This window comes from Fusarium redolens, assembly GCF_020744475.1.
Source record: "Fusarium redolens strain MPI-CAGE-AT-0023 chromosome Unknown BKA55scaffold_7, whole genome shotgun sequence".
Classification (NCBI taxonomy): domain Eukaryota; kingdom Fungi; phylum Ascomycota; class Sordariomycetes; order Hypocreales; family Nectriaceae; genus Fusarium; species Fusarium redolens.
This window is the reverse complement of record NW_025763670.1, coordinates 825,141-850,292: the sequence shown is the minus strand read 5'-3', so window position 1 is coordinate 850,292 and position 25,152 is coordinate 825,141. Positions and strand designations below refer to the sequence as shown.

Here is a 25,152-nt window from a genome sequence, read left to right as displayed (position 1 = left end):
CCCAACCAACAGAGGCTCGCTGAGGCTTATTCCTTTGGTGGCGGCACCGCCCCTTACAGCCTCATTTCTTGCTCAATAACATCACTCGGCTGCCGTATCGGTTTTTCAACTTTCCTTTTCCCGTCTGAAATCAGTAACAACCATGTCGGATCTGGTAACAAGTAATGAGCTTCCAAAAAACAAAGTCCTGGAGGATACGAGTACCAGAGACTTGCCTCCTTCACAAGAAATATTCGCAACTCCGGCAAATGAACATTTCTTGAAGCAATATTCTTATCATGATCTGAACCATCTTCAACATGAAATCAGACTGGTCCATGTGTTCAGAAAACCTGGAAGCGATTTGATCCACTGCAACTTTCTACCACCTCAAAAACTGACAGACATCAGCGGCAAATACCACACAATATCCTACTGCGCAGGAAGCGCCAAAGACACCAAGCCCATTCTCCTACAGGGGATTAAGTTCAACATCTTTGCCAATTTATACTGCGCTCTTCGGGAAACACTTACATATTGGAGCACTACAAATTACCCCCAAGATGACTGTATTCTTTGGATCGACCAGATATGCATCAATCAACACAACAACTCTGAAAGATCCCACCAGGTTGGATTCATGCGAGACATCTATTTGAACTCTAGTAGAACCTTTATTTGTCTTTCTACAGACGAAGAAGAGAAGTCTTGGCCGAATGCCTTTTCTTGGTTTTCCCAGCGAGATGTACATGAGTTCACTTTACGAGAGTGGTACGGTGGAAGCCTGGAGGATTATATCAAAGGCTGGAATTCTTTCTACGACCTAATTGAATCTCCATGGTGGAGCCGGGCTTGGATTCGTCAAGAGTTTGCCTGTTCCCAAACTGCAATCTTTTTATATCACCAAGAAGCCCTGGACCTTTCCGAGTCATCGTGGCTCCAGGCGATCTGTCATTCAAATCTCCCCACCATATCCCCTCCTCGCCTTGAGAATGATCTCTGTGGACCCTCAGCACCGAAAGGCGAGATCAAGAAAGAAGTGCGAGCTCTAATCAACCGCCAGTATCGCACGCTGGAGAATTGTCATGCTGCCCGGTTCTTACTTCTTCAGAAGAGCATGCTAGGAAATGGCGTGGTAGAGTGCAACATGGATTTCAAGAAGTTGGCACGGGATGCTCTCTATTCCAGGGCCACTGATCCTCGAGACAAGATCTTTTCTCAACTCGGACTTGCCCACCCAGGATACAACATTACGCCAAATTACTCCAGGTCCAATACTCTTTCACGTGTACTGATTGATACCGCAGTTAATATAATTCTTTTCGAGGGAAATCTCAACATATTGTTGTATGCGCTTCATCTTGTTAAACCACCTTCATATCAATTACCATCGTGGGTGCCTGATTGGACTTCCTCGACTGTTTCACACTTCTCAGGTTTAAGAGAATTAGAAATTGTGCAGCTCCCTGAGTTCGCCATCCCGATCAGAGAAGATGCAACTGATTCGATTCGATTTGGAGGGAGTCCTGAGGGCGGTCAGCATACCGTTTTATTTGTACGAGCACTGCGCTTGGGTACCGTGGAAGGGGTCATATTGGGCCGCCCGATTTCTGGGGGCACCGGGCTCACCTTACGTGCTTGGCATTACCTTCGATACCGAATTGAAGCTGAACGTGGTGATGAAGTCTGGCTTCTCATGGGCACGTCCTGTCCTTATGTCCTCCGTCCAACTGACAAGGGTTATAGACTCATTAGTGAGGTTATGGCATCAGGTTATTTTGCGACTCGCCGGTTGTTTGAAGAGATAAGACACAGGATGCGTACAGGACTTGAGGTATTGGAGGAAATTTCTATTATTTAACATTGGGCTGCCTCTAACTAAATCAAAATGCGTAGAGAGGCTTGCGGCAGTAAGGCTCAACCGATAATAACATATCCAAGCCTACTTTAGCACCTCCTCCCTCCCACTGAGCTTTATTCTTCAAAGATCTCTTTATGTGCTTAGCAAATTGGCCAAAACCTTTGTTGATGGCTATCCGGTCCACTGGGCTTAGGTCTTCTTCTCCCACCTACCAGAATGTTAATAAGCGGCAAATAACCTGATCGAATGATTGCTTACAGATCGAGGAATAGTTTCCAGAGGATAGAGAAGAGAATGCCTTGAAGACCGTTGGCCAAGATACGAGTCTTGAGTCCACGTCCAAGGAGGCCGATGACACCATCTTGAATTACTACAGCGCGTGCGGCTTCAGCTAAAACACGATGAAGTTAGTTTATATATTTTCTTAGGCTTACGGAAAAGGTGGTCTTACCGTATGAGACCTTGGTGTCGTTGACTTGTCGATAGGTCTTGACAACTCTCAATGAGTTGGAGATGGAATCGGACACAATCGAAGCGCAGAAGCCGATGAAGGCAAGGCGTAGCAACCACCAGAATAGAGGATGCCTGGGAGGCTCAGTGAGGACCTCGGACAAGTAGTTGTACTGTGAAATGTTAGTATCTCACTCTCGCTTTCTGAGTAGGGACCTACCGTGGCGAACCAAGGGTAGTGGCCGACAAAGGTAGCAGCAGCGGTAGCGAAAGCTCCCCACCACAAGCTACCGACTCCGTTTGATTTGATACGTCGTCTCAAAAGGGATGTTCCACGGGCACCTTGAGCTTGAAGGGTTGTCTTCAAAGTGTCGATTGGAGTGAGGATCATGCGGAACGCAGCGGCACTAGCAACTAATAAGCTTCTTCCACCAGATGAAAGCGGATTCCGACTTACCATAGAGATGCAAAAATGGTCTTGATAGGCGACGGGAGATTCTTGAGGTAAGGGTTTGACTGGAGCAAGGCGAGAATACCAGCGTTGGCAGCTGTATCTCCGAATCTCGCGATCGGGCCTACAGAAGTCAGATATCAATATTCAAATGCCGAGGATAGTAATACAAACCTTGGAAAAGCGCAGGTGCGATTCCTTGGTAGTATCTTCGAATTCCACCCTCGGTGTAAAGAGTCCGCGTGGCAACTGTAAATGACGTGCCATGGCGATACTGATAGTTCATAATCGTCCGCAGAGGCTTTGGACGCTGTCAGCCTGAACCATATTCATACTTACGAAGAGAACAGCCTACCATCAGCAGTAGGACTTGCAGCACCATGGCCGCCGCGCCACTGAGTCCTCCGCCAAGAGCCCGCTTGAGGGCTTTCTTAAGATCAAACTAAACAAGTCAATACCGCGTATACATTTCCCAACAAGACAACAAACTCACCTCAGTCTCATCTGCGTCAATCCATCCCTTGATAAAAACCGCCAGCACTACTATCGCAAGCACAGTCCAGAATATCCTCCAAGCATACCAGCTCTTCGGTCTTTTCTCCGGAGTCGGCTCGGCTTCCGGCTCATCATCGGCTTCATTTATCTCCGGCGGTGGCTGGTCGGCAAGCAGCGGCGTTTGCTCAGTGCTCCTCGCAAGAGCCTCTGGATCAGTTTGAGTTGTCATGGTGAGCTTTGAGAACGTTCTATATGCTCAAATTAATGATGATAAGACAAAAAGAAATGGGTGATTGAGATTCTTGGGGTCCCCGCAATCGTCATTGATTAGTTAGCGATTTGCGTGCTAAACATGCCGATTACGCGATAATTAAGCGGGGACAGACCGCGAGCATTATTAATCCACGTTATCTTGTCTCAATTCTCTTATCTTGACCAAAGTTCCAATATCGATGTTTAAGGTGCTACCTATATTGCCAATGGTGAATAGATCTGAGTTTTCATAGTATGTTTGCTATTTATTTAACGTGGTTCTCTACTTGTGTTGGTTGCGACCCTATATTATTACCTTCTGCCGAACGCACTTTGTCATAGTAGATGTCAACCTATCCAGTGTCAGGCGAAGTATGAAGGCAATTGTTGCGCCCATGTGAACTTACAACGGTTATGCGCAAATCCTGTCGTATGCCATAATCTGTTCTTCGCTGGCATCTGGTGACTATCCACAAATCTCACTCTGTATCCTTCTGCGATGCATAGCATCCTTGAGATGAAATAAGCCAACATCAGCAGTGTCATGTCCATATCGGCCAGTCATGGTATACTTCCCAGCCTATTTTGAACTCTGATCGGAAAAAAGACGAAGAAACATCTTGTGGAACGATGGTTGCAGTTGTCGGCCCGCAATACCTATTACTTATTTATTTCTACTGCCCTTCTAGGCTTGCTAAATGCTGTCTCAGCTATCCAGAGCCCTGCAAACTACCCTGCTACAAACCCCGGGTATCACCCGTCATTCTGTCACATTGTGGGTCTCTTGTGCTCCTTTCCCGAAAGTAATCGGACTGAATTTTCGCATAGCGGGAGTTCAACGATCCAGACTGGATTTAACGCCAGCTTGGAATAGCCATTACTTAATAATGTTTTCGGAAACTCTCAGATGCCGGGCTAGACTACTAGCGGAGGACTAAACTGGTCGGGCTTCGACATAACCGAGTTCAACAGTAGCACGTTGTTATCCTACATCATGGCTGTTGCTGGCACGACTATAGATGCGGCCTTGATCGCTCCGCATGCACCTACTCCCACGACATTTATGGACCAAGTTGAAGCTCTTGAAGCGAGCCTTGTGAAACCGTAGGTGCCTGGAACTCAATCACCCTCTTGATAGGTATCTGAGTTGCCAACAACGATATTGGAGGGTCGAGGTCCCGATCTGATTTCCTGGCCTTGTATGCTCTAGTTTTAGCAAGTTACTGTGCGCAGATGCCGAGGCTGTGCGATGTGTGCGCTCGTCATTTCGAAAGAACATGAGAGCATTCAAGAAGAAGTATTCTAAGGCAGAGGCTTGGCTGGTAGAGCGAGTGAGCCGCCTCTGGTGGAATAATCACTGTCCGGGAGTGACTATTCACCGCATCCTTAGTGCTGAGGTAGCCAGGGTTATCGGGAGCCCGTGGCTCAAGTCTTGACAAGTATCGTAGAATAGCCAATGGGAGCATGGATGCTAGACGCCTAATTCAGTACTTGACTACACCTGAAACACGTTATTATACATCACTTGAGTAAAATAAGTGAGTGCAAGATGCTTCACCAGTACTGTGATTTTAGCATTGCAGGTCCCCCGCCGCTCTCCGCGGAAGCCGAGAAAACAAGGGCCTAGGTATTGTTGCCATTTAGCAAGTGATCATCTAGGACTACGGTTTATAAAACATTTAGTGTTTCAGCTTGGGGCCGCTCATAGCCCTTTGCTACGATTTACAGATGCCTAGCAATTTGTAGCAATAGATCTGTATAGATATCTAGCATTATAGACTCCTCGCAAAGAACATAAAATGGCCTCCAACCTTCCTCTCTGCGTTCATCCTTCCGCCCCTTCAAGCCTGGTGCTAACTGCGCATCCTCTCTTTCAGACTCGTTCCCTTTTTAGCTTATCTCGTTCTCTTGCCGTATCTCGTTCCCGCTTTACTTGGCTCGTTCTTCGTTTTGACTTTCTCCGTCAAAATGCACTTCAGCTTCTTCTTAGCTGCTTTTTTCGGCAATGCCGCTGCACATGGTGTTGTATCGAGCTTCAAAACTGACGGTGTTGAATACCAAGGTTACCTGATGAACTATTACTATGATACCAAGAACGGCAAATCTCTCCCTCCTTTAGCTGCATGGTCTGCTGAGAACCTCGATAACGGCTTCGTGTCCCCAGACAACTATACTCACCCAGACATTATTTGCCAGAAGAATGGAAAGCCGGCCAATCTGACTGTTCAGGTTGCCGCTGGGGGGACCGTCGACTTTCAATGGACTAAATGGGCTCATTTCGGCCCAATGATGACATATGTGGCTCCCTGCGATGGTGATTGCTCCACTGTTGACAAAACCACCCTCAAGTGGGTAAAGATCGACGAAGCGGGCATCGATTTTGACACTCAAGAGTGGGCGGCAAGAAAGATGGTCAACAACAACCGAACATGGACGACGAATATACCCTCGACACTGGCTCCCGGCAACTATGTCTTCCGTCATGAAACAATCGCTGTTCACGGGTCCAACAGGATTGGCGGCGCACAGAACTATCCTCAATGTTTCAATATCGAGGTTACAGGGTCGGGAACTGCCAAGCCTGAAGGCGTCTTGGGCACTAAGCTCTACACTCCCACTGATCCGGGCATCTACTTCAACCCTTACACAACTTTGAAGAACTATACCATCCCTGGTCCGCCTCTGTTTAAGGACGGTAATGGAGGTCTTGCCGATGGCTCTTTCACATCATCAATCGCCAAAGACCAGACCACTGCCACGAGTATTGCCACTACATTGGTCACCTCTGGGCTGCCCAAGCAAACCACTGTCGAAGCTCTCACCAACGCCTTTCCAACTGCTACTATCATACCCAAGGAGCCCCCTGCTAAGCCATCTGCGAGCGGATGTAGAGCTGTGCGCAAGGGTAAACACCAGAGAACCAGGCGTTCTTATTTCTAAAACCTATAGATCTATTCCAGGTTTATTGTGTATACTTACCAAGAATCCCTTCGGATTTCCATTCCTTTCTTTTGCACATTTATTGGGGTTTGGCGCTGGTAGCCATGACTGAATAGCTTGTCACTGTGAATTGACTTGCCTATTCTCTGATAGATAGAAATATCAATCACAATTTTAAGACCTTAATTGCCATGCCTTTTAGATATTTAGTACTTCTAAAACGGAGAATATCCGTAATCTACGGAGTCACCAAAGTCTCACTTAGTGTGCCAGGGGCTAGCCAACAGGCAAAAATGAGTCAAGGGTCAAATGATGTTTGAACATTCAGCCATTGGTTTCAGGCTCAGATTGTAACATCATTAGTACAAAGGTCATCTTTTCGAGCCACCAAAAAGAAAATTAAATCATTCTCCATTGTTATCTCGTCCAATATAGGTTCTTGGCCTGTCGACATCGGGAAGCCATCAAAGTCTGAAGTGGGTATTAACCAGTGAAGAGCCTCTCTAACAGCTCGAACACATGCTACAGGGATTGCTAAGTTCCATTGTCTTGATTCTGAGCTGCTTATTAACGCCGATTGTAAGTTGTAAGCAATAATTGCATTGGCTCTGATGACCACGGATATAGTTGCTTTGTGGGTTACGGTCGATCTTCTTGGACAGTTAAGGACAATCAAGACTTGGACTTTGCGACATGGACGGGCATTGGGTTTCGCATAAGAGTTGATAAATAAGCTCCACTCGGTGCGATATCCTACACTTAAGCACACTTCGGAACTCAGACAGATCAGGGTACATACTATTGTCCATATGTACTAGTGTAAGCCCCCAACTAATCAAACTTGACGTCAAGGTTAGCCTTGCCAAGGCGTGTCCCATTAACTTCAACATCGAACTTGACGCTTCTACCTGTCGGAAGCATTCTTATGTTGTAATTCAGCTTTTTCTTCTTCTCACCCTTCGGTGTCAAGTGATTCCTTAACCTCGACACTGGCATGCAGTTCTCGAGTGTACAATTCATTGTGCATACTTCCTCGATGGTTGATTCCAGTCGCCCAGGAGGGTCAGTTTCTTCGCATTGAAAGATTGTCTCAGAGAAGTGTCCATCCCAGTTTGTGTCGTAAATCCGGTGAAAAGTGTGGCTGACTCTCTCTGACTTAGAGACACAGGCGCCCTAGTAGAACTTAGCAAGGTTTCGGAAACCACAAAGTCATGTCTCGCACCTTTTCGAGATACCATTCCATCTGGTCTCTTGCGCGATATTCATCATCATCTGAGTCCAAGTACCCATCCTCCTCAAGATGTTTTCCCTCCTCAAATATTGGGTCATAAGCAATTCCATAGTGTGCTCTGGAGATCGTGGATGTTACTGCAATGGGCTTGTGGGCTTGACTCTGACCAGTTCCATCGCTACCATCGGTGAAGGCTTTGCAGACTGCGCCTTGGCAGATTGCCGTTCGCCTGAGAGATCAGTCACTGGGATATTATTAGAGAAAGATGGGCTCTTACGGTTTCATGCCGTTCGGCTGGAGGATGTCGATCCCCTCGTCGGAGAAGATTTCTTGTAGGTGGCTGTATAAGTAAGGGCTTCCGCCGAGTCCTCCGACGAGTATGATTCCCTGGGCATTACTATCAGTCTGATATGCTTGTTTACCAAGCCATTCTATTTACCGTGACTTGAAGGTTGAGATTCTGTGCTTTCTCGATTTGAGAGTTGATGAGTTCCACGATGTCGGCAAAGACCTTGGTGAAGGTTTCTTGGATATCCGCCCTTTTAAGATTGTTAAACAAATAATTCATATCTCACTCACAAAACTTACTCTTTGAAATGAATTTTCCCTCTCTTGATAAAAGGTTCCTTCGTCGTATCATCAAAGCGCTGCTTAGGTTTGTTGGAGAACACTTCGTTCGGAAGCGTGACCGTGTACACCTTGTCCCTATTCCCAGTCTTAAACTGTGGCTTGATGGAATACTCCCATGAATCTTTCATAATTTCATTCTTTCCTCCACGGCTCAGAGCTTTCCAGGTTGGGCCCAGACGTTCTCTACATCTTCGTTCAAAGGCCTCATCAATGAACACACCTCCGCAGAGCTCTCCTGAAGAGGTAGATTAGTTGATGCATCCTGAGTCTTATCTGAGGCCCCATACCTTGGCCCAAAACCGCCTCACGCATGCGGATGGGATCAATTGACTCGATCTCGTATGTGATCAGGTCCTAATTCAAGTACATATTAGCACATCCACCGAGGCCAGGTTTCGCAATGAAAATACTAACCACCGTGCCACCACCTGCATCACACACAACATACACGTTGCCTTGCTTCACAGAGTCGTAGCGATCCAGTATAGTTGACAAAGCTGCAGCTTCAGGCTCAGTCACAACATTTAGCTGAGTCGGACCAGCCGATCGATGCTCTAACATGCCTGCCTTCCGGATAGCTTGTTCAGTGCTCTGTTGGGCATACCCTTTCCAAATAGCCGGAATGGTCACAACAATATGTAAAGTCAAAGCGTTAAACGCGGCATTGCCAAGTTCCTGCTTGATCTTCTCCTGGGCGTGATCCCACAGCAGCTTGAGGTAGTCAGCAACCACGTCGACGTGGGCTTTACCAGACTGTCTTGCGATGTCACGAGCACGTTGAAGGAAAGGAGATGCTCGCATCTCAGGGCTCAGGTCATCTGGCTTCAGTAATAGGAGCTTGAACCATTGCAGGCGTGATACTTCGCCAGGGATGTCATATCCCCACTTCATCTCGCCGTCGTCATCGTAGTAGATCTCGGTAGGAACCTTGCCTTCCTCCCGGCCCAAGCCAGGCCATCGGGAGATGAAATTGATGTTGTGTCTCTCAAAGTCAGCGGCAGTAGCCCAAGCAACTCCGCTGTTGCTGTTTTGCAATTCAAGTCAGTCTATGGTAAATAGGCGAAAGGATACAATACTTGCGTGGTTCCAAAGTCAATGCCAACAGCCAAGACACTCCTCTTGGATGTCTTGAAATGAGTGGGAAGACGGCTGTTTGGGAACATTGTTGTTGAAAGGATTAATAGTGTTGGAGTTTAAAGTTGCTTTTGTGTTATGGAAGAAGGAAGCCTCAGGCTGGTCAAGATTGTTTCTGAATTAATGTTGATGGCGGATTGGAATTGGGCTTTTAAATGATTATTTTATCGCTGCTGAGCAGATATCCTTTGAGTTCAACTCAGCAGACATGGTGGTGCGGTAGGACAACGGCCATCAGTCCCGACTGACTCCAACCGATGGCTTCAGGGATGAAATCAGGCTACCAATCAACATTTCCAAATGTCATCTGGAGGTGCTGAAATAGCCCGCTTTGCACAAGGTTGCCCACCACAATTTCCTATATTTAGGAATATCTCTCCTTGGCTAGGGCAAACTTCCTCGCAAACTGATCTTACTTCCATTTTGGGAACTGCTGTGGCGCAAAGCTGAAAACTGCCAAGTACATTTTCAACCGACCAGCGGGTAAGGGCGCCAATGATAGGTAGGCTGGTGAAATCAGGCTGAGTGATTTGCACAAAAATATCGCAAAGTGCAAAGATGCAGAAGCGACGTGGCTTGCGTGAAATACGAGCCGAGAGAGAGTTGGCTGCATGAACGGGCCTGAAACGGCGTGTTTGTTTGTTGATAGGCGATGATCAAGCGCCCTGGAATGGTCTTGGCCGCGCGATATAGCAAATGGCACGACTTAGTCGAGGTTCTTGCACTTCTACCATGATGCATGGTGCATCATTGCCCTGTTCCATATTCTAAAGCCACTCGCATTGTATCCCCTGATTTTGTGTTCTATATTTATCTCGCATCATCTCAGCTGGAGAGAGTGTCTGATGGAGGATTTGGGCTGGTCAATTTGGGTCCCGTTCAGCTCCATGGAGAGATATAAGAGTCTTTCGGCGTCGGCCTGAAGTTGGTATTCCAGTCAAAGCAAACCCGTTCTCGCGCATCCCATTTCTTCATCCTTAAGAGAATCGAGCGAAATCCTCATTCGCCCAATTATTGTCTTGCTTCTGGACAATCTATCCATCATGAAATCTTCGGTTAAATCTCAACGTCGTGGCGGGGAAGACATCTCCATTGAAGAAGAGCCCCTACTGCCAACCATCACGAATGCTAGCCAAGACAGTGAGATCGATTTGTCTCAGTCAGACTCATCTCCAATAGAGGTGACAGGAAGCTTCTCAGGAAACAAAGAGGAGAACCATGAGTCATCAGAGGTGATGGAAGGAGTTGTCCCGTCCCAAGAGTCTACTCACGACATGGCGGGAGTATCCACTACGGCCCAAACGCCCCAGAGAGATCCCAAACAGAACTACCAGAGTCTTCTCTCTGATGTAGAAAGTCTCCTGGGGCAGCTTGAGAAGACATCAAAAGACTTGGCTGAATCGCGTGCGGAACGCGAGGAGTTGGTTGAAGCGCTAAACGATCTTCGGACCAGGGTCCAGCCAGTTGGCCGTTTGACCAACGGTGAAGTCATGGACTTTGTGAAGCAATTAAAGTACAACATTTCCAATCTCGCCGAGCAATGGCCTGAGGGCGAATTTTCAAAGAACACGTCGATGGATGACAAGTATAGACGACACCTCCAGTCAATTACCCCGGAGAGTTCAGACTATCGCACGCTGTTGGAGAATGACGATCGGCGTCCGCAAGTAGTCGAGGCTTTCATTTGGAAAGTACTGACTACTGAAGTGTTTGGGCTCTTCTACTGGGCTGGTGAGTCCGTTGCTCCTCATATAAGAGGCCTTCAGTCAATTTTGACAATACGTAAGTACCCCAATATTTAAAAGCTCCAGAACATGTTAATAACACAGAAGAATAGCCGGTCAACTGAGCTCGCCTAGACTCTGTGACGTTCAGATGTGGACTTCAAAGACAACGCAGCTGTTCTTGGAAGCTTTTAATTCTCGAGGGGATGATGAAAAGGAGCAGACTAAACTCTATCTCAAGCGCATCAAGAGTAGTATCACTACCCGTATCATTGAAGCTCTCGGGTTGAGTATCAGCTCAAGTAGCAGTATCGAGGAGCAGCTAGATGATATCCTGCAGGGCGCCATTGAGTTGGACCAAAGGTTCAGTCAACAGGCTGCTAGATGGGAATGGGAGTATTCTTACGAGAGGCATCACGAGAGAGGATTGGTTTTCGACGGTGATTTTATGGACTTGGATCAAGGAGAACGTCTTTCTTCTGAGAAAAAAGTCCAGGTTCAGAAGTTGGTTAAGTTCATCATGTCGCCGGCCTTGATAAAGCGAGGTGATAACGACGGCGCGAACGACGACCTGAAAGCTACTGTGATGAAGATGGTGGTATCATGTCAGAGCACCTAGACAATCCGCGCCAAAGCTATTGGTTCAGATCTCAGCCAACGCACAGTCACATCGGGAAAGTTGATCCGTTGCAGGGAGAAGAACCTAGACCCCCGCATTGTGAGGCTTTAATTTCCCTCGGCATGAAATCACTATGCCAAAACCTCCAAAGAAACTGACTTGAAGATACTGGTAGTGGCTCTCAATTCGGGACTCAGGGCGATATATGGAAAGCCAACATGTCCACTCCAGGGCCTAGTCACAATAGATCGCAGACTTATCTTGAGTCTTCAGTGCCCGAACCACTCGCTATTTATCGTCGGCAACTGTGCTGGCTAAATGTAAGCGGAACTACATATTTCTCCACCTCTTAAACCCATATTATTGCGGCTCCAGGGTTACGTAGACCCCTGATCGATTTAAGCCCGCCAACCGGATGAAATGCCTGGCTCTTGGGACATATTAAAGTCGTGTTCGAAGGTTCTTCGTATCACTGGGTCCCGGTAAACGGAGAGATTGATCCGTGAAGAATATAACATGGTCTAGACTCTTCAGCGAGAATCCCGTTGTGCCGATGCGGGAGCCCTGAGTAATCTTCAAGGCGCAGGGGACTTGACACGTTGCTTATGCTTAATTTTGACCAACGGCCATAACTGAAAAGCCTGGAAATAATCGTGATGCAGGAGCTACTTTGATGCTTGCTGAAGAGTTGGTTGTTGGTTCACCCTTGGAACTACGCGTCAGGACCTGCAGCGCCTCGATATGCAAGAAATATCGTAATCTATCGGTGAATCTCGGTTGTGTGGATGCTTTAGATATCTATACATAGTTCATTGTCTCATGTGGTGGCTTGCAGGCCATCTCCCCTCCTCTAACCTCCTGCATCAATTACTTCCGTCCCAGAGCAGTAGCTTCATGCAGATCACTTCAAGCATCTTGGGCAGTCTGCTCGCTCTTTTTGCCTCTGTCCAGGCAACTCCCGGCAAGGTTAAAGAGCTCGGCGAGCATGTCCAGGGCGACTACCTGGAGGAAGAGACGTTCCAACTGACGGACGCCTCCCTCTGAGCACTTGATGAGATCGATCCCTCCCATGCCTCTCTTTTCTATCCGGAGAGCACCTACAAACGCCGAAGCGCCTTCCATCATGCTCCGCAAAGATGTAAGACCTTCCCTGGGGATCACAATTGGCCTTCGAGTTCTATCTGAACATTACTCGATCTTATCCCTGGTAGCGCTTTAATCAAGACTGTCCCAACTACAACCCCATGCTACCGGAACCTTGATTTTTACGACCAGGCAAAATGCAGTCGTGTTGTAGACCAATGGAGCAACTCTTCTCTGCAGTAGGTCTTTTTTACATTCTTCAGAACGCCTGTTAACCCCCCTTCAGTATCGCTGACCCATCATCTATCATGTGGCCGCTCTACCAAGGTCGTACATGTCAACCAGGTGAGAAGACCGAGGGATAGCCACAAGACCAAGTCCTACAGCGGGCCTGCGCTAAAGGTAGGAGCTGGTATCATCGGCTCTGAGCTTTATTAAGCTGCTGAGAGGTATGGGATTACTACTGTTGGTAGTGAAGATATAAGCGTCTATTATACTGGTGGATTCTTAGCTGGCGGTAGACACTCTCCCATATCGCCGCTCTATGGTATAGGCGTAGATCAGGTAAGTTGATCCCTTAGCAGAACGTTGAGTTAGGTTGGATTAACATGACAGGTTCTGAGTGTTGAAGTAGTTACTGCTGACGGCCGCTTCGTTACTGCCAACAAGCACTAAAAGACCGATCTATTTCGGGCTCTTTGCAGTAGTAGATAAAGCATCTTTGGCGTTATAATTTTATATACTATTAAAGTCTTTCCTAAGATCAAGGCTGCTATTATAAGTTTCTATTTTACTATTAGTAATATAGTCTTATATGGCACTTTCTAGAAAGTAATAAGAGCATATTAGAAACTTATTTTAACTTTTAATGCTACTAGTAATTATAAGTACTAGGCAGTCACTTATAGAGAGGGTAATTTATTAGCTTTCTTATTCTTCTTATGGTTTATATTAAATAATATTCTTGCTAACTAAAGACTCTTATTGCGCCTGTTTTCTAAATATAGAAAGCCCTTAGAATTAAGTTTAATATTATAGAGTTAGAGTATAATAGCTATTATAGAGCTTAGGCAGCTAGATTTCCTCGTAAGGTTATAGCTAGTGCAAAGATTAAGGTAGCCAGCCGCCTCTTCCCTATATAAGTATTTTTTTTATCTTTCTGCTTATATACCTTGCTAATTATAATAATAAGTAATAATTTAGAAGATCTTGCTAAGTTTAATAAGATTTTTAATGCTCTTAAGAGTCTCTTAGATAAGGGCAAGCAGATTATTAGCTTTAGTATTACTAGAGGTCCTAGATTAAAGCCTAATAATGCGGTAAACCCTATATAGCAAGGCGCAGCCATATAGGCGATCTTTATTATTAACTATCCTAAAGGCAGTCCCTAGGATATTATCGCTAAGAAGAGCAAGACATTAACCAAACTAGATAAAGCTATAGAGGGATATAACTCCTAGTAGTGGCTCATATACTTCTAAAGCAGACATAACCAAACCTAACTTCTAGCAGTTATTTTACGGCGCTAATAAGTATAAGAGACTTTTATCAATAAAGGATAAGGTTGATCTAAGTGGGCTTTTCTATGCGTTGTAGGGTGTTAGAAGTGAGCGATGGTATGTCACGGATCAGGTTAACGGTGTACCGACGCAGAATGGATGACTGTGCAGAGTCTAAAACATTGGTTCGCAGGGTGGTGATGAGAATGGAAAAGGTTTTGTTTAGATATATACCTAAAAGTCTAGTCTAAAATACAGTTCAAATGCAATCAACACGCCTGCGTCACAAACAAGATAATCACCAACTCAACAACATCAAAATCCCCAGTCACTCAATCTAGTTGAGCTTGAAGTCCTTAGGGCCCTTGTAAGCCTGGATCTCAGCGTTAGGCTCCTTAGACTGCCAGAGCTGCTTGTTGGGAATGAAGTGCTTTCCAACCATATCGCTGTTGGGGCTGATAGGCTGAGAGACAGAGAGGGTGAGACCCTTCTTGCTGCGCTTGACGGAGAAAGTGCGAGAGGAGTCCTCGCACTTGGCGTCCTTGACATCAGGGAGGAGGTAGTTGGCCGACTGGACGTGGGCGGAGCAGTGGACGGGGTTCTTCCAGGTCTCCATGGATCCGGACTGGATCACCTTGAACTCATAGCTGGAGAATATGATGTTAGTAATTTATGTTATGAGGAGTGGAGTGGATAGTACTAACTTGCAGAAGGTGCTGTGAGGGACGCAGCTGGCGGTGAAGTCCTTGACGTCGTAGACTGAGAAGCCAGAGACAGCGGCAGCGGAGAGAAGAGCAGTGGCGAAGAACTTCATTTTGGTGGTTTTGAAGCAAAGTTTAGTGTTTTGAGATAGGAATTATAGTAGTTGAGCGGCAGAGAAATTGAGTTGTTGTTGAGATGAAGAATGAACTTCTGTCGAGGAATCACGCCCCTTTTTGTATTGCAATTGTCCCCAGAAATGCTCGAGCGCCTGTCGATCGCCTCATTCGCCGATCTCTCACAAATCCGCCCTCGAGTCTTGCTGTTTGTGGGGAACTTGAGGGTCACGATCCCCAAATCTCGTATTCTACGTGCCGTCCGGAACTCGGCATTTCGCATGCATGGCCCTTCCGTTGATTCATCCCTTATTCAGGCTATTTTTTTATGGTCCTATCTCAATTGAACAGAGCGTCTCAATAGCCTCAATTTAATCCAGAAGGGCCCAGGCCTAAAAGTTCTCAAAGATTCAGGGTCCTGTGATATAAATAGCTACTATTTTATCCCGTACGCTTAGCCATTTTGGGTGAAGAAATCGTGGGCCGAGGTTCTAGAGTGTTCAGTGATGTCATGGAAAGAAGCTTTGACAGGAACGTAATGACGTCGAGAATGTCTCTCGGCCGAGTTATGGGTATTTGCTTTGCATTAAAAGTCATTTCAGGCGAACATAGGCGCGACGGAACTCGGATGATCGCCATTTCAATACGAGGTCCTGTGTTCTATGCGCGTCACGAATGGCTTGGCATTAGAGGAAATGTTTCATTGCGACGTTGCAATTGCTACGAATCAAATTAAGCAAGGTGCTGTACCTTACTCGCTCTGGATATACCAATTTTCAGCCTGATTGTTACGGTGTGTAGAGGGTAGGCTGGCTTGTATTACGAACGTCTTTTGTTTGAAGCTTCCAGCGACGGCGAACGAAATAACCTGATGGCACTTTTCGAGGAAAGAGAATTTTCTCCTTCATGTTCGATTAAAGAGCTCGCTTTTGGTAGAATAAATCACTAACTACGTAACTCTATCTCATATATAGATAAAGTCTTATAAGTCGAATCCTAGAACCACTAGGTAGGAGCTCGGCCACTTTATTGAGAGTTTAAATTTGATAAATAGATTTCTTATGTGCCAGCTACCCTGGAGACGGTGGAAAAAGTGGATACGCTTATCAGACAATATCCAATCCAATTTGTCTATGTATACCCGTAGTATTGGCGAACTAGCTAGCTGTATTGAGCTTAGACTTCTTTAGCTCAGCCTTCTACCTGAATCAGTTTGATCCATGGTTTGACTCCCGATGTTTTCATACAGGTGACTTTTGCAATCACTCCAGCATGAGAACCTTGTAGTGGTTTAAAAAGCATGACTGAGAGCTTATAATCACCACACAGAACTTAGTTAGTGCAGCTAAACGACAAAGCCAATATATTTTGACTTCTTAATGATTGAGGTTCGCTGGGCCAGCTACTTTATTTCAGCCCAAATTTAGTTACCTTCTTGACTTTGCAATGGAGTTAGTCACCAGGAGGCCTTTAACTGCAGGCGGCGAAGTTCTTTCTCACAGACATCTACTCAAGAGTCAAGACTGACAAATAGGCTTCTACACAATGTCCAGCTGTTGTTTGGGAAGAAAAACAGTAGGCCATTTCCCGTTCAAATTGCAATTTCAATTGAAAATTAAGCTTGCGGTGAAAAGAGCGGTAGTAGCGCCTTCTTAAATGCACAAATACCATGGAATTCCAATTCGCGCATTGCGTTCAAGGACACAAGTGGCGCCCGCTTCATTGCATTCGTCGATTGCCTTAAAATGCATCAATCGTCACAATCACACCTATTCTTGGCATTTCAACAGGCTCAGATGATTGCAGTTGTTATCATGGTGGTCAGAGCTGTTCACAGATTGGACAATTTCATGTTACACTCGACAATGGCTTGCATATCAGGCTCCGAAAATAAGCATATCACTGGACAATCAGACAACCATAAGAGTCACAAACAAGGCAGAATCGCACTTTTATAGCTTTTCGCGTGAGCGTGGTCACTGGGTAGTTGAGCATGAAACTGCCTAGAAAAGCATGCCCCCTCCCGCTTTCTCTGCCGACTTGGACATTGCAAGCTTGCAAATCTAGCATAGCCAATATGTCACTTGTTCAGATCCAATGGTCTATCGACAACACCATCTTTAAGAGTGGAGAGGTTCTTCTGAAGCTATTCAAGGCTGCTCGCGATGATGATGTTCAAGGTTCAGCCATTATGGCCTTGGAAGCCCTTGGCTCCAGTTTGATGGTTTGTCCCGACAGGCTCGACCAGGCTACAGCTGCTCTGGCCAATACCAGCCGGTTTCAGGTCCTCCAAGACACGCTAGTTACTATCGGCCTTACCTCTGGGGGAGTGGCCTATTTCGTCCGGAAGACTGCGACGCAAGCTATTCCAGTCTTTGCCCTCGCTACAAGCTTGAAAGCCTTCTTTGGGGATGAAGTCATTGGCCATATTCTCCATGAGATGCTGGCATGCCGCGGCCTGAACAGGAAGCCAGACCTCAGATGCTCTAGAGACCAGCTGAGCAGGGTTGTAGCCTCGTTATCAGGCTACACAGACAGCATCATACCCAACACCACTGTAAAGAAGCTGGTCAATACCCTTCGGCATCGCTCAAATCCCGGAGTGGACTGGCTGACAGATGCTTGGGCGCAACCGTCCCCCAAAGAGTTAGCCACCATATATTCAGCGGTGTATGCCGCTTTGCAAAAAGAGGACGTTGACCTAGTTACCTTGACGGGTCACTTTGGCTGTGTCATTGTATGCTCAACCTTGCTGTGGCTTCAAGAAGACGATGCTCAACTTGTAGTTGATGGTCAGGTTTTTATCCCTTCGCGAACCATTCCACCAAAAATATCTATCCAGCTCTCAACCAAACGCTCATCTCAGAAGGCCTCTTGGATTGTTCAAGAGTGGAGCGAGGCAACAGCCATATCCACCCTACTAGTGGAAGACGCAGGCTCCCCAGGTCGATTGTCGCGTTTTCCGAGTTTTGCCCCTGCCAGCACGGCAAAGGAGATTCTCAGAGCCCAGTACCAGCTGTCAGAGTCGCAAACAGCCCAGGTGGGTAAAATCGCGACCGCCTTAGTACTTGTGGCAATGGAAAGGGGACTGGTGACGCTTTCTCCGAAAGTCGAAGGGCAAATCCCTCGTGAGGTCAAGCTCAAAGCCTTCTGTCAGACATCATATCTTGCTAAGGTGGATGAATCCATGACTTGCTACGGATGGGACAAGGGTGAGCTAAGTGAAGGCGCTGATATGGCCAATCAAATCAAAGAGTGGACAGAGCAGGGATTTCCAGGCCTTCCACTCGATGAAATCAAAGCTCCCCATCCTCTGACACAGAAGCCTATTGATCGCATTTCCTGGATTGTCGAGTTTATTATCAACCAGTGGTATACCAAGACAGGTGTCACCGATAGTACAATAGGGAGGGAAGTTTCGGAACCCGCCATATATATCGCCGCAGAGTCTTTGTATACTTGCGTGTGCTCGCGCTTTCCTCAACAGCGTTTCTTCCGAGTCGGGACATTTTCATCAATCACCTATAATGGTGCTGCGATGATGCATTGGATCATCCGACATGAAGGGCTTCGCGGCCGCACTGATACTCCGGCACCAATAGCAAAGCTGGTCTCTTACGTTGTGGAATCTGTCAGTCTAGGGCAACTTCGATGTGACTGCATGGGCTCCCTCGTTCCAGGCGTCAGCAACATGGAGTATATTGCCGAGTACTCAAACCTAACATCTGAACAGACTGTCCACCGAAGTGATCTGGCTTATGCCATGAATGGCTATGTCGCCTGGATTCCGCAGCTACGGTCTATCTCTACGCTCGAAAGAAGTGCCTTTGCTGTGGAAATCTGTGCAGGCTACATGAGATACGCTGCGGTAGAAGGGGACCAAGGCTACAACAACCTTCTCAGAATCCAAGCCGATGATTCTCTAGTTGAGTACAGCGATGGGAATAGTCAAGAGCTTCCTGCAACTCATCTCAACCCATTTGATGTCAAGGGGAACTACGTCGGATTGAAGCCATTCACGGACACAGAGGGACTTCTGGTGAAGCATTATTGGAATCAGGTCAGTAGGGTCCTTCACTTGAGAACAAATGTTGTTCACCCACCGAGTGGAAGAGTTCGTCCCATGGACTGGATGGCCTCTATAGAGGCTTTGGCGAGCGCTACGCATTTGAGGACCAATCCTATGCCGAGTTTCGCAGAGGAGGCAATGGCCCAAACTTGGAGAGCAGAAAACATCTGGTCCACCATATGTACTGCTTCAGTGGCATGTACAAGCCTCCCTGTATCTTCAAATGGTATACCCGTGAGGTGTGTCAGCCAAACATGGGGTAACGAAGAATTGCGCTTCTTTCTCGCAGGAATTGTGAGTCACCACAGAGTCTACGTTTGTCACGGGGATGCTTCGATGGTCAAATGCATTCAAACCGCGTTGGAGGGTGAGGCTGATCTGGATGGGCGGGCAATGTGGTGGGACAAATGGCCTGGAGCTTCAACGAAGGCGACGCCATGGATGAATCCCAGCGTGGCTGATCAGCTTGTAAACCCTGGATGGTTCATCTTGTCCTAAGCGTTTCAGAGGAGATGTTTTCTGTGGGTGTATATATCTATATAGCACTATAGCAGTAGTGTTAATACAAATGATGTTCTGCGCCTAATGATCCGCAGTACCTTGAAGTAGAGAGTCCTAGCCTACAGTCTCAGGCATCTTGATATTTAGAAGATTAAACTCCTCTTGATGTTCCATATTTAAGGGTAAAATACTTATTAACATTAAAGTAATAAGTGCTTACTTTGTGACTGTACTGCTATTATAATTCCTTTCCTATCTGCTTAACTAGATCCTTTGCGTTAATACCTTATGACTCAGCCGGCGAACAGCCTGTCTTGAAAGTTCGAGAGAGCGGGGGAGCGCGAATAGGTTAGCGTGAGCAATCTATATAAGCTAGTCTCCAACCATTAACTTCAATCAGTCCATGTTTTTCGCTGGTGCCATTTTTGGCTTCGCAACTATTCTTGCGTTTTCTCAACACTTCCCAACTTCGTCAACCTCCTAGTCACTAAGGATCATGACGCCCCCACCGCTTACCGGGCCTCTATGCACCAGGCCTTCTCTGACCAGTGACCTTCAAAATCTCGGCTTAAAACCAGGGGACACAGTTCTTGTGCACTGCTCTCTAAAGAGCATAGGATGGATTAATGGCGGAGCTGAGGCTCTAATTCAAGCCCTTTTCGATATACTTACACTCGATGGAACTCTCGCTGTGCCAACACACACCAGCAGCAACTCGGATCCGTCGAATTGGGTTAATCCACCTGTCCCTGAGGAATGGTGGCAGACCATTCGTGAAACCAGACCTGCGTTCGACCCCAAAACAACACGAAGTGAGAACATGGGTGTATTGGCTGAGACAGTGAGAATCTGGCCAGGTGCAGTGAGAAGTATGCACCCTCACACTTCGTTTGCTGCAATCGGCGCAAAGGCCAATTTCATCACAGACGGGCATGACCTGGATAGTATGCTTGGAGAAAAGAGTCCCCTGGCTCGATTGGAAGAGCTAAACGCAAAGGTTCTACTCATTGGCGTTGGGTTCAATCGCTGTAATTGCCTTCATCTTGCAGAGTACAGAGTTAACGCACCGAAGGCTGATATCTCATTCGCCATTTCGGTTGGTGGGGTTAGAGAATGGGCGACAGTATCAGATGTCAGTGTTAACGAGGAAGACTTTTTGGAACTGGGGAAGGATTTTGCTGAGCAAAACGGTGTGACGAAGGGTCGGATTGGTGCGGCAGAATGCCACCTGTTCTCCTTACCCCAGGCAGTAAAGTTCGCTGAGCAGTGGTTTCTGTCGCACCGAACACCGACTTCATGAACTATTGCTCACGAGCGGAAGTTCAATAGGAAAGGTTATAACCGAGCACTGGAATGCCTGAGTCGAGTCACCATTCGAGATTTGCTTGATCTAGAAGTAGAAAGCAGCCTTGAGCATGCCAAGATTCATATAGGAATTGAACCTTGACTATTTTCTCCAGTTCGCCTCGCCACTTTTGTTGTGTGCTTTGTCAGTACGCCTAGCAGCACAGCCTCTCGCCCTCAATTTGCTAGTACGCGGGCATATCGTGTCAGCCATCATCACGTGGCTAGACTCTTTGGAGGGGTATTTACAGTCAAGTCTAAATTTCAGCCTAATCGCTCAACACAAAATCTCTGTTCCTACTATCTCTTGCTCAGTATGACTGAATCTTTGTGTACTACCTGCATGCAGTTCGCAAAAGACTTTGCTGAGATTGATGCAAAAGACTCGAATTTTCGTCGTACAATCGCACCTAATATTTACCAACTTCAAGAATCGGCACAAAATGGCTGCTCTCTGTGTCAAATCACCTACCAGTGCTTTTCTTACCAAGTTCCAAAATGTTATTGGAATCCGACATTAGCCATTCATTTATGGGTATACAAGGTTCCCCGTCGTTTTGACAGCAACGATACAACCGACGGACAAGGAATATGCAACCAAGATCCAACGGAGCTGAAGTTGTCGTGTGGCATTGGAAAAGACATAGACCGCTGTAGATGGCACCTTGTACCACTCGTTACGCACGAGGAAAAAGAAAAGGGACTTGCCGAATGGGACTCGCGTAGCACTAGATCAATAGCGGATTTATCGTCAGCTGAGGGTGTTGAGAAGGCTATTGTGTTGGCCAAAAGCTGGTTACAAAAGTGTTCAGCGAACCATGAAAAGTGCGGTATACAGCTTGTGGATCCGCATCTGACCAAGACAATACCGACAAGACTCATCGACGTTGGCTCCAAGGATGGATCATTTTCTCCAAAGATAGTCATCACAAGCCCCTCATCTGAAACGGAATATCTTGCTTTGAGCTATGCATGGGGTTCTGGTCACAATTTTGCCAAAACAACCGCGTCCAACCTGGAGGAAATGATAGAATGCCTGCCATGGGATGAGCTAGCGAAGACCGTACAAGATGCCATCATATTCACAAGAAAGTTGGGATTTCGCTATTTATGGGTGGATGCTCTGTGCATATTACAGAGCGAAGGACCAGAAGACAAACAGCACAAAGATGATTGGTCTTACGAAGCTGCCAGATTCGGGCAATACTACGAAAACGCCACCTTGACGATTGCAGCAAGCGGCGCAATATCATCCCAACAAGGACTATTTCTTGACAGGCCTGCGCTATGCTTCGCTCCGAAAACAGTAACGCTCAAAATCAATAAGATGTCTGGTGGCACTACATATGTTGCAGTTCAGCCACCGTCCCCTTTATGGGAGCTAAGTATCCAGGATGCTCCCCTTCTTACCAGAGGATGGGCTATACAAGAGCGAGTCTTGTCGAAAAGAATACTCCATTTTGGCGCCAGCTGTTTGCTGTGGGAATGTCGTGAACTTAAAACTACGGAGGCAAGTCCCAATAGCTCAGACCCCAAGGTTTACGGTTACAGAAACGAAGAATTCATTTCTGTTTTTCAGAACTTGGAAAACCAGCAGCAAGGCGAACTTATGACACTATGGTATCAATTCGTGGAGTCTTATTCAGGAACAAACTTCTCTTTTTATAGAGACAAGCTCCCAGCGCTGTCCGGTATCGCCAAGAGAATCCAAAGTCGCTTTCCACAAGATTATATAGCGGGAATGTGGGAATCATCTATCCCCCAAGGGCTGCTTTGGATAGGCTGGGGAGGACAGGAGCCTGAAGCTGACCCATCGCGTGGCACAAATCGACCCTCATGGTGTTGGGCCTCTCCTATTCATCCGATCGTATTTCTCCCGATCATGACCTACTACAAAGATCAGTATATAACGCTTCAAGTGAAGTCGTGGTCGATTAGGACAAACGGGCCTCAGACATCAGGCCAATTACTTGAGGGGAGTGTCACTATTCGCGGCCCTGTCAAGTCATTCAACCTTTACGATCTGAACTTGGAGTTCGTTTTCGGTCCCGACGTGTACGATAAGGAGGGTAATACAATTAAGAGTGAAGCTACTTTGGGTATCCGAAGACCCGAGGATCGCATCGCATATTTGGATTATACGAATTTCTTGGGACTCATTAACAAGAGCTATACCTGTATCTTGGTAGCAAAACTCCTCCCGTCAATGTGGACTCCCGCAGAAAAGAGGGTAATTGGGGCTGCACTGATCTTACAGCCCACTGGACGAGTTGGAGCATTCGACGAGTATAAGAGAATTGGAGTTCTTTGCCTTCCATTTGAAGACTACTGGGCCAATGCCCAGGACAACAAAGCGGTTGAGCTTGTGTAATTGCTACTACTAAGATCTCATGTGAGATATATATTGAGAAATGGCCCGATGCCATAAAGATCCGCAATTCCTATTCTCGGCCATCAAATATGAAACCAAAACGTCGTATTTTTGACAAAATCAATTCAACGTTTGAGTTATTTCCCTTCTGTTTTCCGCAGGCTTATATGTAGAAGGAGATGGAGGATCGTATGCCGAAATTATGATAAATTGAACTCAGCTGATAAGAAGGATACTGCATTTAAAGAATGTTAGGAGTAGTAAACTGTTGGAACATAGATCCATTCTCAACCGTCGATGCAATCGATTTGTTCGCGATACGACCAAGGTACCATTCTATGAATCACCATTCTAGAATTGAGCGTAGTTGATACTGGCATCGGACGCATCGTCACACCACATGATACCATTCAGTTGTAAAGTGATAGTTTCTCTAGCCGCAAGAGCAACCTTATGATGAGCCTTGACTGAGATGTTTGTTCTGGTCAAGCTACTACCGAGACACGACTGGTAGGGCTGGTTTCGACTGTCCATGAAGACAACCAAGGTCATGGACGTAGCGTCTTCTGTCGAAGCAAATACTGGGCTTGCAATATTGAAGCCTTCACGCCAGTTGATGACTTGCCGAGGATTGCTCAAGAGGCTACTGAGGCTGAGATTCTGGTTAGCCGGGGGCGGAGTATCAACGCTCCCCACTAATGCCGTTTGGCTTGTGACTGTCGAGAGAACCTGAGTCTCTTTTATCAGGCTGGTCCATCTGTCGAAAGAATTTCCATCGAAACTAGATGTCTCCAATGATCTATCGTCATCTGAACTCATTCTCTACGTTCTAATCAGTATCGAGGATCTGACTGATATACTTATCAAGCTGGCAAGCAAGCATCAGCTCCATCATGTTCGAGTAGGAGAAAACGACCACGATGGGTACCAAGAACACCCCGAGACCTTTGCATGAAGAATCCTCCTGCTCACTCAACGGGCATTGAGAGACTTCCTTCACCATCCACCTCCAATGCAGCCAGCACACCAAGCCAAGGGCCAGCAGTGCCAATAGTAGTTGCAGGTGGAACGGGCCACGGACTTGATGTGGTGGTTCCTATTCTTCTGACCTTTTTGGGTATGGTTTTTCTTCTGTAATACCTTTGATTAGGACTGAACTTTGATGTCTTGGTTACTCGTTCAATTTAGTTCCATAATGTATCGAGAGCGGGATCTACTTTACTCTAGTTCGAAGGATAAGATGGGTTCTTTCTGTACGTGCTTGACATATAAAGATAATAGATACCAACAGGTTGCATTTTACTACGTTTTCAATTGTTGAATTTGCCAGCGGTAGCCACCAACAGGTAGAGGCTTACCCAAGGCCTCTTTTACAGCCTTCCTCTCATGTATGATAAACCCACAAAAGCGAGGGGCCTGTAAATGCCGGCTTCAACAGGACTCATGATATGACCAACCTTGTCAAAATTGCAACCTCGTATAATAGCCAATGTGATAAATGGTGCCGATAGATATAGGAAGACTTGGAGAAAAACCCAAACTGGATCTTCCACTAGTTGGCACTGCTAGTTGAGGTAGAAGAGTGAGATTACAAATATGATAACCTACGATTGGCCGAAACTATCCAATGCTGCTGAACGGTATGGGACATCAGCTTGGGATCTCTCGTCATACTATACTGGCCCTATAGCTCGAGCTGGTCAT

The 25,152-nt window shown here is 46.5% G+C and overlaps 10 protein-coding genes across 10 annotated transcripts; 7 read left to right on the top strand and 3 right to left on the bottom strand.

Moving 5' to 3' along the window:
• Positions 1-142: 142 nt before the first annotated feature.
• On the top strand, positions 143-1,840 carry BKA55DRAFT_593422 (uncharacterized protein; the record flags this gene model as incomplete). Its single annotated transcript, XM_046195549.1, has 2 exons — positions 143-610; positions 770-1,840. 2 exons carry the CDS (start codon positions 143-145, stop codon positions 1,838-1,840), a joined length of 1,539 nt encoding a protein of 512 aa, XP_046050014.1.
• Positions 1,841-2,029: 189 nt separating this feature from the next.
• On the bottom strand, positions 2,030-3,465 carry BKA55DRAFT_593421 (mitochondrial carrier domain-containing protein; the record flags this gene model as incomplete). The annotated part of the gene is made up of 8 exons (XM_046195548.1): positions 2,030-2,048; positions 2,099-2,231; positions 2,292-2,463; positions 2,511-2,697; positions 2,748-2,865; positions 2,916-3,051; positions 3,097-3,183; positions 3,235-3,465. 8 exons carry the CDS (start codon positions 3,463-3,465, stop codon positions 2,030-2,032), a joined length of 1,083 nt encoding a protein of 360 aa, XP_046050013.1.
• A 440-nt stretch (positions 3,466-3,905) lies between these two features.
• Positions 3,906-4,556, top strand: BKA55DRAFT_566224 (uncharacterized protein). The gene is made up of 2 exons (XM_046192608.1): positions 3,906-4,263; positions 4,317-4,556. Exons 1-2 carry the CDS (start codon positions 4,119-4,121, stop codon positions 4,424-4,426), a joined length of 255 nt encoding a protein of 84 aa, XP_046050012.1. The 5' UTR covers positions 3,906-4,118; the 3' UTR covers positions 4,427-4,556.
• A 918-nt stretch (positions 4,557-5,474) lies between these two features.
• On the top strand, positions 5,475-6,176 carry BKA55DRAFT_485998 (glycoside hydrolase; the record flags this gene model as incomplete). The annotated part of the gene is made up of 1 exon (XM_046186223.1): positions 5,475-6,176. A coding segment is annotated over one exon (702 nt), but the record flags the coding sequence as incomplete, so codon positions are not given.
• Positions 6,177-7,259: 1,083 nt separating this feature from the next.
• BKA55DRAFT_538623 (uncharacterized protein) lies at positions 7,260-9,452 on the bottom strand (the record flags this gene model as incomplete). The annotated part of the gene is made up of 8 exons (XM_046190050.1): positions 7,260-7,601; positions 7,651-7,888; positions 7,937-8,064; positions 8,099-8,198; positions 8,248-8,524; positions 8,577-8,643; positions 8,704-9,313; positions 9,361-9,452. The coding sequence occupies 8 exons, from the start codon at positions 9,450-9,452 to the stop codon at positions 7,260-7,262; spliced, it is 1,854 nt and encodes a 617-aa protein (XP_046050010.1).
• Positions 9,453-10,315: 863 nt separating this feature from the next.
• On the top strand, positions 10,316-12,176 carry BKA55DRAFT_344513 (uncharacterized protein). Its single transcript, XM_046185768.1, has 2 exons — positions 10,316-11,205; positions 11,261-12,176. The coding sequence occupies exons 1-2, from the start codon at positions 10,467-10,469 to the stop codon at positions 11,764-11,766; spliced, it is 1,245 nt and encodes a 414-aa protein (XP_046050009.1). The 5' UTR covers positions 10,316-10,466; the 3' UTR covers positions 11,767-12,176.
• Positions 12,177-14,563: 2,387 nt separating this feature from the next.
• On the bottom strand, positions 14,564-15,329 carry BKA55DRAFT_344496 (uncharacterized protein). Its single transcript, XM_046185767.1, has 2 exons — positions 15,053-15,329; positions 14,564-14,995 (listed from the first exon to the last, which is right to left on the bottom strand). Exons 1-2 carry the CDS (start codon positions 15,160-15,162, stop codon positions 14,686-14,688), a joined length of 420 nt encoding a protein of 139 aa, XP_046050008.1. The 5' UTR covers positions 15,163-15,329; the 3' UTR covers positions 14,564-14,685.
• A 1,826-nt stretch (positions 15,330-17,155) lies between these two features.
• On the top strand, positions 17,156-19,813 carry BKA55DRAFT_566196 (uncharacterized protein; the record flags this gene model as incomplete). Its single annotated transcript, XM_046192607.1, has 1 exon — positions 17,156-19,813. A coding segment is annotated over one exon (2,575 nt), but the record flags the coding sequence as incomplete, so codon positions are not given.
• Positions 19,814-19,947: 134 nt separating this feature from the next.
• Positions 19,948-21,179, top strand: BKA55DRAFT_566195 (uncharacterized protein). The gene has a single exon (XM_046192606.1). The coding sequence runs from the start codon at positions 20,230-20,232 to the stop codon at positions 21,031-21,033; it is 804 nt and encodes a 267-aa protein (XP_046050006.1). The 5' UTR covers positions 19,948-20,229; the 3' UTR covers positions 21,034-21,179.
• Positions 21,180-21,361: 182 nt separating this feature from the next.
• On the top strand, positions 21,362-23,705 carry BKA55DRAFT_566194 (heterokaryon incompatibility protein-domain-containing protein). Its single transcript, XM_046192605.1, has one exon. It carries the CDS (start codon positions 21,394-21,396, stop codon positions 23,446-23,448), a length of 2,055 nt encoding a protein of 684 aa, XP_046050005.1. The 5' UTR covers positions 21,362-21,393; the 3' UTR covers positions 23,449-23,705.
• The last annotated feature ends 1,447 nt before the right edge of the window (positions 23,706-25,152 follow it).